Genomic DNA, 13,415 nt, shown 5'->3' with positions numbered 1-13,415 from the left:
CACGTGAACAAACACACACGGTCTTACATAAGAACAAATAAAAACAATTGTGTAACACACATTGCGTGGCCCGTAGAGCCTGGAGAAGGAGCCTGGGGAGGGGCGATGCTGTCGGGGGGCACGGGTGGAGTGAGTGGGTCCCCCTCAAAGACCATAGCCAACCTGCCGGCCCTGCCCCTGTCGGGGAGGGGACACCATCCTCTTGGAGGGAGGCCAACACATAATTCCTTTGCTGCCACAGCATGTCAGAGACACCCTATGATAACCATCAGTGGAGGTTTTGCAACTCAGTGTGTGAAGCCTCCTGGGCTGAGAGCTGAGCAGTGCCTGCCTCTTTGGGATGGCCCTGGTGGCAGTTGCCGGTCTGCTAGCTGAACGCAGCACGGGACAAGGGCTGAGGAGTCTGTGCCAGAGATGAACCTAGCCACACAATGAAGCCAGAGGCGCGCTCGGAGGTCCAGGACGCCGCTCGCACATTCGGGGTGCCTTCTGCCCCTCGGCCTGGGCCCGAGACCTTGTACCAGCCTTTGGGACTGCCTCCCGGAGGAGCCCGACAAGCCCAGGTGGTGGCTGCCTGAGCCGCCCGTGAGTGTCCCAGCCGACCCGGGAGAGACGGCCCCACTCTAGGCTCCGGGCCGGCAGGGAAGCTTGGCCCTGAGTTCCAGTAGGACAGCAGCCAGAGGCAAGCACTGAGGGGCCAAGGAGATGGAAGAACAGGTGTTCAAGGGGGACCCAGACACTCCTCATTCCATCTCCTTCTCCGGCAGTGGATTTCTCTCCTTCTACCAGGCCGGGGCTGTGGATGCCCTTCGAGACTTGGCCCCCCGGATGCTGGAAACGACCCATCGCTTTGCCGGGACGTCGGCGGGGGCAGTGATTGCGGCCCTGGTCATCTGCGGGATTGAAATGGGTAAGGCCTTGGTTCTGGGTTCCCTGGGGGAACTTCTGAGCCCTTTCGGAGAAGGCGGCATTCAAACAGGGACCCGAGTGATATGAGAGCACAGGTCGTTTGAAGATGGGGGAAAGAACGTTCCAGGTGGAGGAGCAGCCAGGGGGCCAGGGAGTAGGGGTGAGGAGGAGGGGGTGGGGGTCAAGGCTGGAGAGGCAGGCAGGGGTCAGATGGTGCACCCGTGATGCCACGAACTTGGGGCAAACTACTGAATGCTCTGTGCCTCTGTTTCCGCCTCTGTAAGGTGGAAATTCTGTCTCGTACCGAATTCCCAGTGTCGTTAAAGGATTAACTGAGCTAGAGGGACCGGTTTATCAGAGTCTGGCACATGGGAACTGCTTGCTTGGTAAGCGTCAGCGACCGGCTGGGTTTTGAGTTTTTTTTAATGTTTTTATTTATTTTTGAGGAGGGGGGAGAGAGAGAGAGAGAGAGAGAGAGAGAGAGAGAGAGAGAGAGAATGAGCGGGGGAGGAGCAGAGAGAGAGGGAGACACAGAATCTGAAACAGGCTCCAGGCTCGGAGCTGGCTCGGACCCACAAACTGCAAGATCATGACCTGAGCCGCAGCCAGACGCTCAACAGACTGAGCCACCCAGGCGCCCCTACCGGGCTGGGGTTTTTAAGGAACCTCATTCAGCTGCTGGGCAGAATGAGTCAGAGGGGGAAGGGCAGCAACAGGGAGACCACCGTTGTGTCTAACGAGGGATGAGCACAGCAGGTGGCTGGGTGATGAGGACAGTATGAATGGGTTCAGGATACACTTTGAAGGTAGAACCAGTGAGCCTTATAGAAGGCGCAGCTGCATTGTGTGAGGAAAGCATGCCGGCGGGACTGCCTTCCCCTCCTGGGCACCTCTGTGCTTGCTGAGAAGTCTGTCTGTCTTCCTTGTAAAGAATAATAGTAACGCCCATCTACTGAGGACCTCTTATGGGCAAATCACTTTTTCTTTCTAGTATTTCACAAGCAATTAACTCTTTCTCACTGCACAAAACTCGAACAATGCAAAAGTAAATGGAGTTTTTTGTTTTTTTTTTTTTTAAGCCTCCCTCCTGTAGCCAGTGCTAAGGGCTCTGCTTAGATCCTTCTAGATCTTTTTTTTTTTTTCTCATTTAAAAAATTTTACATCCCAGTATAGTTCACATAGAATGTCACATTAGTTTCAGGTGTACAATACAACAATTCAATAATTCTCTGCATTACCCAGGGCTCGTCATGGTAAGTGTGCTCTTTAATCCCCCCACCCTCCTCCCCTCTGGTAACCATCAGTTTGTTCTCTATAGTTAAGAGTCTGTGTTTTGGTTTGTCTCTTTTTCTCGTTTGTTTGTTTTGTTTCTCAAAGTCCACATAGAAGTGAAATCATGGTATTTGTCTGTCTCTGACTGACTTCTTTCACTTAACATTATACCCTGAAAGTCCATCCATGTCGTTACAAATGGCAAGATTTCCTTCTTTGTTTTGGCTGAGTAATTATCCATTCATCAATAGGTGAACCCTTGGGCTGCTTCCATAATTTGGCTATTGTAAATCACATAAGTATAGGGGTGCACCTATCCTTTCGAATTAGTGTTTCCGTATTCTTTGGGTAAATTCCCAGCCGTGCTATTGCTGGGTCATAGGGTAGTTCTATTTTTAAGTATTTGAGGAAGCTCCACACTGCTTTCCAGAGCGGCTGCACCAGTTTGCATTCCCACCAACAGTGCCCGAGGGTCCTTTTTCTGAACATCCTCACCAACACTTGTTGTTTCTTGTATTTTTGATTTTAGCCACCCTGACAGGTGGAGGTACTATCTCATTGTGGCTTTGATTTGCATTTCCCTGAGGATGAGTGAAGTTGAGCATCTTTTCAGGTGTCTCTTGGCCCTTCTACATCTTTTTTAATGCACAGAGACCTCTTTGAATGTCGCAGTTAATGTTTCAGTCACACAATGGACCCTAGGACAAGCCTTCAAAAAGCGGCTGGGTGAGAGCCCCCACTCCCTCGTCTGATAGTCACAGAATTCCTGCCCTTGGAGACATCCTGCCTCTGGGATTCTGTCCCTTTCTGTGTATCTGTGCCACTCACCTGCTCTGTTGCTCCCACCCTCGTCGTATCTTTATTGCAACTTCTTAAAATACACCATCTGGGAGAGTAAGTGGTGTTTCCATCCTCTGGCATTCAAGGACTTGTCAGAACTCATTCATTTCAATCAGGAGAGTAGTTCAAGGAGGAGTGAGGTGCATGTGGGACTTACCCTCGTCATTCAGCAGCATGTTTGTGAGGTTTATTATCTCACGGCATTCCAGTCGTCTTCATTCAAGTTAACTGCCGTGTAATTTACTAGCACTTCCTTTATATCAGGCACCGTTCTAAGTCTTTGGCATATCAACCCACTCAGTCATCACAACAGCCCTCTGAGGTAACTATTATTATCTCCATTTACAGAGGAGGAAACCGAGTCACGGGAAGCTTAACTAACTTGCCTAAGGTGATACAAGCAGTAGTTCGTACAGCTGGGATTAGAACCCACTCTGGCCCAACATCTGCACACTCATCTTTTTTTTTTTTTTTCCTTTTTTCTTTTAATTGAAGTATAGTTAACACACACTGTTACATTGGTTTCAGGTATAAAACAAAGTGATTTGGCAAGTAGAAATACTATATGATCTGGTATTCCACTACTGACTATTTACCAAAAGAAAATGGAAATTTTCTTTTTTTTTCAATATATGAAATTTATTGTCAAACTGGTTTCCATACAACACCCCGTGCTCATCCCAAAAGGTGCCCTCCTCAATACCCATCACCCACCCTCCCCTCCCTCCCACCCCCCATCAACCCTCAGTTTGTTCTCAGTTTTTAACAGTCTCTTATGCTTTGGCTCTCTCCCACTCTAACCTCTTTTTTTTTTCTTCCCCTCCCCCATGGGTTTCTGTTAAGCTTCTCAGGATCCACATAAGAGTAAAAACATATGGTATCTGTCCCTCTCTGTATGGCTTATTTCACTTAGCATCACACTCTCCAGTTCCATCCACGTTGCTACAAAGGGCCATATTTCATTCTTGCTCATTGCCACGTAGTACTCCATTGTGTATATAAACCACAATTTCTTTATCCATTCATCAGTTGATGGACATTTAGGCTCTTTCCAAAATTTGGCTATTGTTGAGAGTGTTGCTATAAACACTGGGATACAAGTGCCCCTATGCATCAGTACTCCTGTATCCCTTGGGTAAATTCCTAGCAGTGCTATTGCTGGGTCATAGGGTAGGTCTATTTTTAATTTTTTGAGGAAACTCCACACTGTTTTCCAGAGTGGCTGCACCAGTTTGCATTCCCACCAACAGTGCAAGAGGGTTCCCGTTTCTCCACATCCTCTCCAGCATCTATAGTCTCCTGATTTGTTCATTTTGGCCACTCTGACTGGCGTAAGGTGATATCTGAGTGTGGTTTTGATTTGTATTTCCCTGATGAGGAGCGACGTTGAGCATCTTTTCATGTGCCCGTTGGCCATCCGGATGTCTTCTTTAGAGAAGTGTCTATTCACGTTTTCTGCCCATTTCTTCACTGGGTTATTTGTTTTTCAGGTGTGGAGTTTGGTGAGCTCTTTATAGATTTTGGATACTAGCCCTTTGTCCAATATGTCATTTGCAAATATCTTTTCCCATTCTGTTGGTTGCCTTTTAGTTTTGTTGGTTGTTTCCTTTGCTGTGCAGAAGCTTTTTATCTTCATAAGGTCCCAGTAGTTCATTTTTGCTTTTAATTCCCTTGCCTTTGGGGATATGTCAAGTAAGAAATTGCTACGGCTGAGGTCAAAGAGGTCTTTTCCTGCTTTCTCCTCTAGGATTTTGATGGCTTCCTGTCTCACATTCAGGTCCTTTATCCATTTTGAGTTTATTTTTGTGAATGGTGTGAGAAAGTGGTCTAGTTTCAATCTTCTGCATGTTGCTGTCCAGTTCTCCCAGCACCATTTGTTGAAGAGACTGTCTTTTTTCCATTGGATGTTCTTTCCTGCTTTGTCAAAGATTAGTTGGCCATACATTTGTGGGTCTAGTTCTGGGGTTTCTATTCCATTCCATTGGTTTATGTGTCTGTTCTTGTGCCAATACCATGCTGTCTTGATGATGACAGCTTTGTAGTAGAGGCTAAAGTCTGGGATTGTGATGCCTCTTGTTTTGGTCTTCTTCTTCAAAATTACTTTGGCTATTCGGGGCCTTTTGTGGTTCCATATGAATTTTAGGATTGCTTGTTCTAGTTTCGAGAAGAATGCTGGTGCAATTTTGATTGGGATTGCATTGAATGTGTAGATAGCTTTGGGTAGTATTGACATTTTGACAATATTTATTCTTCCAATCTATGAGCACGGAATGTTTTTCCATTTCTTTATATCTTCTTCAATTTCCTTCATAAGCTTTCTATAGTTTTCAGCATACAGAGGTTTTATATCTTTGGTTAGATTTATTCCTAGGTATTTTATGCTTCTTGGTGCAATTGTGAATGGGATCAGTTTCTTTATTTGTCTTTCTGTTGCTTCATTATTATGCACACTCATCTTTTAAACCACTATGCTTCTTTTTGTTGTTGTTGTTGTTGTTTTTAAATGTTTATTTATTTTTGAGAGAGAGAGAGAAAGAGAGCGAGTGTGGGAGGGGCAGAGAGAGAGGGAGACAGGATCCGAAGGGGTCTATGCACTGACAGCAGAGAGCCCGACACGGAGTTCAAACTCATTAACCGTGAGATCATGACCTGAGCCAAAGTTGGACGCGTAACCGACTGAGCCACACAGGCGCCCCAGAAATATGCTTCTTCTTGACAAGGCAACGTCAGGGAGTACAGATGCCGGTCGTGTGGATCCTGGGGTCAGGGAAGTCTGAGCAGGTCGAATTTGTGCACGGACCTGGAGCGGGTGAGGGAGCCAGCTGTGAGAATATCTGAGGAGAGCATTCAAGAAAGAGAGACAAGGGACTTGTGCAACATCCCATCATCAGTTAGAAGCAGAACAAGAAGGAGGACTCCATTTCCTGAGCATCTTTACCTGAGGACTCCTTTCTGTGAGCATCTTTACCTCTTTCTGTATATATTCCATTAAGACTATATCATGGCTCGCTTAGCCATTCCATTGATGGAACAGTCAAGTTTGTGTTATAAACACGTCAGTGAACATCCTTCTTTGTGTCTCTGATGCCCTTATCGAATGTTTCTCTAGGACACGCATTCCCATTAACGTTACCAGGCTTGACTAAATCATTCTCCAGCAGCATGTGCGAGTTCTGAGTTTCCCACAATGTCATCAGTTCCTGGTATTGTCAGACCTCAAAGTTTTAAGACAATCTAATGCATGTGAAAATATATCACATTTTATTTTGCTTATTTAATTGTCATATCCTGATTGGTCATAATGTTAAACATCTCTGTGTATTTCCTGCCCACTTGTGTGCCCTCTTCTGTGACTTACCTGCCTGCTTGTGAGCTTTTCCTGTTTTTTTTTTCCTACCATCATCTTGTTCTCTTTAACTTGTAGTCGATGTTCTTTACACAGTCAGCACACGAATTCATGTGCCAGTTACAGACATTACAGCCCTTTTATTCCACTCCGTGGCTTGTCTTTTTATTTTAGGATGTCTTTTGTCATTCAGAAAATGTCACTTTTAACACAAATGTTTCAAACTTTGCCTCTTATAATTTCTGTTTTAATATCTTTACTTCATTACGATGGCTTCTTCTACATTTCCTTTCAAAAGTTCTGAAGGTTTTTGCTCTTTCGTTAATCCATTAAAAAAATCCTTAATTTTTATTTTGTGGCTAGTTTGAGGGAGAAATCAAAGTTTCTCATTGTTTTGCCGTGTGAGAACCAATTTCTCCACACCATTTACAGTCAACCCTCTTCACACTGGTTTGAGATGCTGCCTCTGGCTTACTCAAGCTTCGGACTCTCAAGAGTCTGTCCCTGGCGTCTCTCTTCTCTCCCACTGGTGAATTTGTGCATTTCTGCACTACATCTCACTGTTTTCATCACAGTAGCCTTATTATATACGGCAACGCCTCTCCTCCTCTGCTCCTGTTCCAATTTCTTCTTCAAATATTGCCTCTGTTATTCTTGACCCCGCTTTTCCCCTTGGGAAAAGCTCTGTTGGGATTCTAACTGAAATTATATCTTCCCATTTGTAAATATAGTCTCTCTCTATTTCTTCTGGCCTTTAATGCCATTCAATAAGGATTGTGTATGTCTTTATTGAATTTATTAGTTTTTGTTTCTGTGAAATACGGGTTCTTTCTTCCTATGGCATTTTCTAATCTAATTGATTATTGCTGATATAAAGGAAGGTTGACTGTTTTTGACGTATTGAGCTGGTTTTGAGCAAACGTGCGAACGTTCTTAATAGTTCCAAAAGTCTGTTGGTAGATGATTTCATATTTTAGGTGCAAATAATCACTGTATCACCATGTAACCAGAGGTTAGTCTCTCTTTATTTTATTTTATTTTTTTTTGTGAGTTTATTTTTGAGACAGGGAGAGAGAACACGAGCAGAGGAAGGACAGAGAGAGAGGGAGAGAGAGAGAATCCCAAGCTGCTGTTGGGTCCATGCTGCCATTGCCAGGCTCGATGGGGGGCTCAGCGGAGGGCTTGAACCCCCACACCGTGAGATCATGACTGGAGCTGAAACCAAGAGTTAGATGCCACTCAGGTGTCCCTGAGGTTTGTCTCTTTTTTAGAAAATTCTTCAACATGTGGCACGCGGGGCCTCTCTCCTCCGGGTCACATTCCCTCCTCTTGTTGCCAACCTGTGCTTTCTGCCCCGAGATTGTATGTTTTGTTCCTGGGAAAGCCGAGGCAGCAGGGGGTCCATCTTCTGGAAATGTGTGCCAAGCTCTGTGATAGGACCGATTTGGAGTACGTGAAATTGTTTGTAAAACCACTTAGCACAGTGCCTGGTTTTCATTAGTGATGCAGTAAAGGTCTATGTTCATTCATTCATTCATTCATTCATTCAACAAGTGTTTGCTGAGCCTATGCTAGGCTCTACAGAGGACACAGACATATAACATAAAATGAAACTCTGCCTTCACCCTTAAGGAACTTATTTATAGTCTACTCGGACCTAAGGGCAGCCAGCAGGTAGGTATAACACAGGAGAGTTCCAGCTGAATGTCAGAAAATTCAAAGGCATGGGAGTGCAGAGGAAGGGGGCAACGTCTCCAGAGATGCCTCATGGAAGTGGCATCTGAGATGGTGTCTGAAAGGGGAGGAGAGAGGCACCTGGGTGACTCAGTCTGTTGAGTGTCCTGCTTCGGCTCAGGTCATGACCTCATGGTTCGTGAGTTCAAGCCCCACATCGGGCTCTCTGCTGTCAGCTCAGAACCCTCTTCGGATTCTCTCTCATCCTCTCCTCCTCTTGTGCTCTCTCAAAAACAAACATTAAAAAAGAAAATGGTGGGGGCGCCTGGGTGGCTCAGTCGGTTAAGCGGCCAACTTTGGCTCAGGTCATGATCTCGTGGTCCATGAGTTCGAGCCCTGCGTCAGGCTCTGTGCTGACAGCTCAGAGCCTAGAGCCTGTTTCAGATTCTGTGTCTCCCTCTTTCTCTGACCCTCCCCCGTTCATGCTCTGTCTCTCTCTGTCTCAAAAATAAATAAAACGTTAAAAAAAATTAAAAAAAAAAAAAGAAAAGAAAAGAAAATGGTGAGGAGAAGTTCCATAGGTAGGGGATAGGTTGGGCAGGAGCCGGGGCTTCTCGTGAGGACCTCAAATTGCATCACAACAGTAACACAGCAGGGCAGGGGGGAAGGGGATACCTCCAGGGAGTGGTGAATGGTGCAGGTTGACTGAGGTCAGCGGCCATGTGCAAGTGTCAGAGAAGCGGCTTTGGGCTCAGCAAGAGTTGTCCAAGATGGGAAAGGGCCGCTCCGGAAGAAGGGAACACCAGCCCTCTGAGAGACCCACCTGCCTGCCCGATTGCTGCTCCCGTGGGTCCCCTTTGTTTGGTGCAGTCACAGAGATGACCTGTAGACCCAAGGTCTCCAGATTCCCAGACTGAAATGCACAGGGAGAAATACCGTTTATGTTATAATCTCATGTACACGTAATTCTAAAAAAAAAAAAAAAAGATAGAATGCCATACTCTAATGTCATAATTTCAATATTCTCTTCTAGTCATTAAAACAGTCTTCCCCTCAACTGCACATTCGGATCACCCGGGGCGCTTTTAAAATGCCCGCTGCCCATGGGGCACCTGGGGTGGCTCAGTCGGTTAAGCGTGCAACTTCGGCTCAGGTCCTGATCTCTCGGTTTGAGAGATCAAACCCCGCGTTGGGTTCTGTGCTGACAGCTCAGTGCCTGGAGCCTGCTTCGGATTCTGTGTCTCCCTCTCTCTCCCCCGATCCGGTTTGTGCTCTGTCTCTCTCTTTTTCTCAAAAATAAAAACAAAAGTTAACAAAAAATTTTTTAATGCTCACTGCCTAAAACAAATTAAATCACCATCCTCCTGGGGCAGGGGCGGAACCCAGGCACCAGTGTCTATCCAACCCCCAGGGGATTCCAGTGTGCAGCCAGGGTTGAGACCCAGTGAACTTTGGAAAACTACCTCCCTAAGACTCTGTGAATGTCTGACCAGGAAGCAGTGGAAATGGCTGGAGCATTTCGTATGGAAACCTATAAAATGCCCATCACAGTACTGGCCTAATGAAAATTCTCTGTCCGATTATTAATGGGGAATGGCTTTTTCCATTCAATTTCCATCCATTCTAGAACATTTTAGTTATCTCCAAAGGAAACCCAATATCCCTTAGTTGTCACCTCTGAATTCCTACACCACCTCCACCCCGCGCCCCCCTCCAAGTGCCTGGCAACCGCTAATCTACTTTCTGTCTCTGTAGATTTGTCTATTCTGGACATTTCCTATCAATGGACTCACACAATGCGTGGTCTTTTGTATTTGGCTTCTTTCGTTTAGCAGAATGGTTTCAAATGTGTCCATATGGTCACATGTGTGGTTGTTTCATTCTTTCTCTTATCCAATATTCCATTATGTGGATATAACACATTTTATTTATTTATGTATTCACTAGGTAATATACATTTGGGGTTTTTACTTTGGGCTATTATGAATAATGCTGCTATAAAAATACATGTACATTAAAAAAACTTATTAATAACTTTTTTAACAAAGAAAATTTCAAACATGTTGGAGAAAGGGCAATATCATGGACACTCACCGCCCCCCCCCCCCCCCCCCCCGCCCCGGCCAAGAACCCATCCTGTAACTTCAATAGTTATCAGCATTTACAACCTGGGTTTCATCCAGAGCCTCCCCACCCAGCTTTGTTTTGTTTTGTAAGTTGCATGTAGCCTCACCAGGCTTTGTTTTTTACATGAACGTCTCAGACCATGTATCTCTGTGCAGAGAAAGACTGTGAGTCTGAGGAAGCCCAGGGGCACGGAGGCGGGTCGATCTGCTCACACAGCACAGACTGTGGGGGCAGGCACCTGCTTCAGTGGCTGTTACGCAGCATCTCCTAGTGGGTGAGAGGAGGGACCATGAGCTCATCAGGTGACTTTGTTTTGTCCTCTAAAAGTAATTATCTTCCTGGGGCGCCTCCGTTGGCTAAGCATCTGATTCTTGGTTTCGGCTCAGGTCATGATCTCAGTTTGTGAGTTTGAGCCCCACATTGGGCTCTGCTCTGGCAGCATGTAGAGCCTGCTTGGGATTCTCTCTCCCTCTCCCTCTCCCTGCCCACCCCCCCCCCCCCCCCCACCGCTCAGAGTCTCTCTCTCTCTTTCTCTCTCCCTCTCAAAACAAATAAACAAACTTAAAAAAATTTTTTTAAGTAATTATTTTCCAAGCACTGGCATGCTGCCTTCTCAACCCCCAACCTCTGCCCCAGCCCCCACCACTCCAAACCCCCAAACCACTAAATAAAATATTAAAAGGGTGGGACTCCGGACCAGGGCTAGGATTGGGAGCTTTTCTTTTCAGTCCCACGGTATGGAGTCTCAGGATGAGTCATATCCCTGTGCCTTTGCTCCAGCTGTTCCCTCTCTGAGGAATGCCGTCCCTTCTCTCCCCATGTAACGTCTCCCCATCCTCCAAGGCCTACCTCAGACATCACTTCCCCTGAGAGTGAATCCTGATTTCCTTCTTGCTCCCACAGCCAGAGAATAGCCCTTACCTCAGATGCCAGAATCCCCATGGGAAAGAGCACCTGATTGGGCATCAGGCCCTCTGGATTCTGAGAACCAAAATGTCCTAGAGGCAGATCATCAGCCTAGCTTGCCACACACATTGTTTTCACCTGGTCTTTCATGGTAGGGTTCAGTAAGGAGGGAGGTGGGGTTCAAACCAAAGCTGGTGTGATCCCAAGGTCTAAACTCTCTCCTTTCCCGAGGTCTAAACCCTTCCTTTCCCCCTGGGCCCAGGAATCCACTCAGCAGTGAGTGACCTTGGACCAGCCATCTTGAGCTTAGCTCGGTGGCTGTACAATGGGAGAGAATCAGGCCTGCCTTCCCCTCTCCACGGCCTCGCTCTGGGAATCACAGTGGTTCCTATGAATGAGCTTTGCCAACTAAGGGGTTGATACTATAGTTGCTTTGGTTGGGATAGCAGAGGCTTCAGCAAGACAGAAGAGCATTGCTCACTTACGTGACCTTTTGCACTCCAGCCTCCCAAAGCTAGTGTGGTTAGCTTTGGGACCACAGAGTTAGGACCAAGCTTCCTTCCATTGTGCTGCCTACAGTCCAGTAGGGCTCCCCATGATGTCTTTATTCCAGCTAGGTGGGGAAGGAAAAGCGGAGGGCACACCTCCTCTCTTTAAGGGCAGGCCTTGGAGGTGACACACATCATGTCACCTTACATCCCATGGATCTGCACTTAGTCACGTGGCCACATCTAACTGCAAAGGAAACTGGGAAATGTAGACTTTATTCTGGGAAGCCAACGTGTCTGGCTCAAAACCGTAGGTTCAAGTCCCAAGGAAGAAGCGGAGAATGGATGGTGGGGACAATTAGCAGTTTCTGCCACAACGACCATAACTGGAGACATGGCAATGAGGGAAAACTCAGTCTCGGCCTGGGACCAAGACCCTGACTCCATAACCACCGGGCCAAGTCCATTCTGTTGGCTGGGAGGGCCTCAGCTCCGAACCATCAGTAGGCTGCCCTCCGGGCAGCTGAGGGTGTGAGAACCTCAGTCCTGCTACAGGGCCCGGACGGTGCAACACAGCAGCCATTACACCCTCTACCTAAAATGGCCTTCTGGTTTTCTCTGGAGAGATGTCACCTTCTTCCAAGGTACCTTCCCATTTTACCCCACTGGATCTCTTTCCGTGATCTCTCATTTGCCCATAGAACCTGTCTACCTGTTCTAGAACTTGATGGTAGACTGTCTTAATGATTTCGTTTCGAGGGATGAGTCTTGTTTCATCAACTAGCTGGTGAGCAATCTGAGATTTTATGAGTCCCGTGGCTCCACAAACTGCTTGTCAAACAAGAAATGCTTGATAAACTCCCGATGATTGCTGGCTGTTGGCAGGCATGACGTTGAACGTGTTTTTGCAATTTCTATCTTGGAGTCTACCTGACTCTTAGATAAGTTTCTGCATTTATGGAGCTGATTAGACTTATAATACTAGAATTTCATAGAAGGAAGGTCAGTGAGTCCAACTTTTTCATTTTACAGATGATTGTATTTAGACTTTGGGAGAGGAAGTAACTGGTTGGAGGTGGACCTTGCTTTGGCCAATGTTTTCCAAACTGTGTTCCGAAGAACCCCATCGATCTATGAGAACAGGGGAGGTTGAGGGGAGGGAGGAGCCAGGGAACAGGGAGAGGACACACACAAAAGCCCTGGGACCTCCCCCCAGCTTCAAGAAGTATAGTCCCGGGGGCGCCTGGCTGGCTTAGTCGGTTGAGTGTCCGACTTCAGCTTGGGTCATGATCTCACAGTTTGTGGGTTCAAGCCCACATCAGGCTCTGCGCTGACAGCTCAGAGCCTGGAGCCTGCTTCAGATTCTGTGTTTCCCCTCTTTCTCTGCCCCTCCCCCACTGGGCTCTGTCTCTCAAATATAAAGGAACGTTTAAAAAAAATTTTTTTTGAAGTATACTCCTGCTATTGTTCCATTCTTCTTAAAATTTCATTTAGAGGAAGGTTCCAATGATTGATTGATTGATTGATTGATTTTTAAGTTTGAAAGCCACCGTTTGAGTCTAATCCACTTAGTGTGCAGACAAAGAAGTTGAAGACCAGGATCTGGCTGAATTGCAGTGATAAAATAGACCAGTCATTGATTCATTCCAGGTTCCAGCAGTGAACAAAACAGCCGTCTGCCCTCGTGCAGCTGACCTCGTCCTGATGGAAGAAGCCATGAATAACCAAACACATAGAAAAACATCAGCGTGCATGCTCCAAGGAGAAAATAAAGCAGGAGAAGGGTGTGGCAAACGATTAAAGGGTGGATTAAAGGGTGAGGTTTCAGGTGCGCTGGTCGCTGGTCGGGGGAG

At 46.6% G+C, this 13,415-nt stretch overlaps 1 protein-coding gene across 2 annotated transcripts in view; it reads left to right on the top strand.

The window, feature by feature from the left end:
* Positions 1-227: 227 nt before the first annotated feature.
* Positions 228-13,415, top strand: part of PNPLA1 (patatin like phospholipase domain containing 1) — a 49,345-nt gene continuing 36,157 nt past the window's right edge. Inside the window, exon 1 of one of the 2 annotated variants that reach the window (XM_019456926.2) lies at positions 228-910. In XM_019456926.2, the coding sequence (XP_019312471.1) occupies positions 706-910 (205 nt within the window). In that variant the 5' untranslated portion in view covers positions 228-705. The remainder of the gene's footprint in view (positions 911-13,415) is intronic. The other variant, XM_019456925.2, reaches the window with a different exon arrangement.

Source organism: Panthera pardus, unplaced genomic scaffold, assembly GCF_024362965.1.
Source record: "Panthera pardus isolate Hobbes unplaced genomic scaffold, ASM2436296v1 HiC_scaffold_17, whole genome shotgun sequence".
NCBI lineage: Eukaryota > Metazoa > Chordata > Mammalia > Carnivora > Felidae > Panthera > Panthera pardus.
This window is presented reverse-complemented; position numbering and strand designations above follow the sequence as displayed.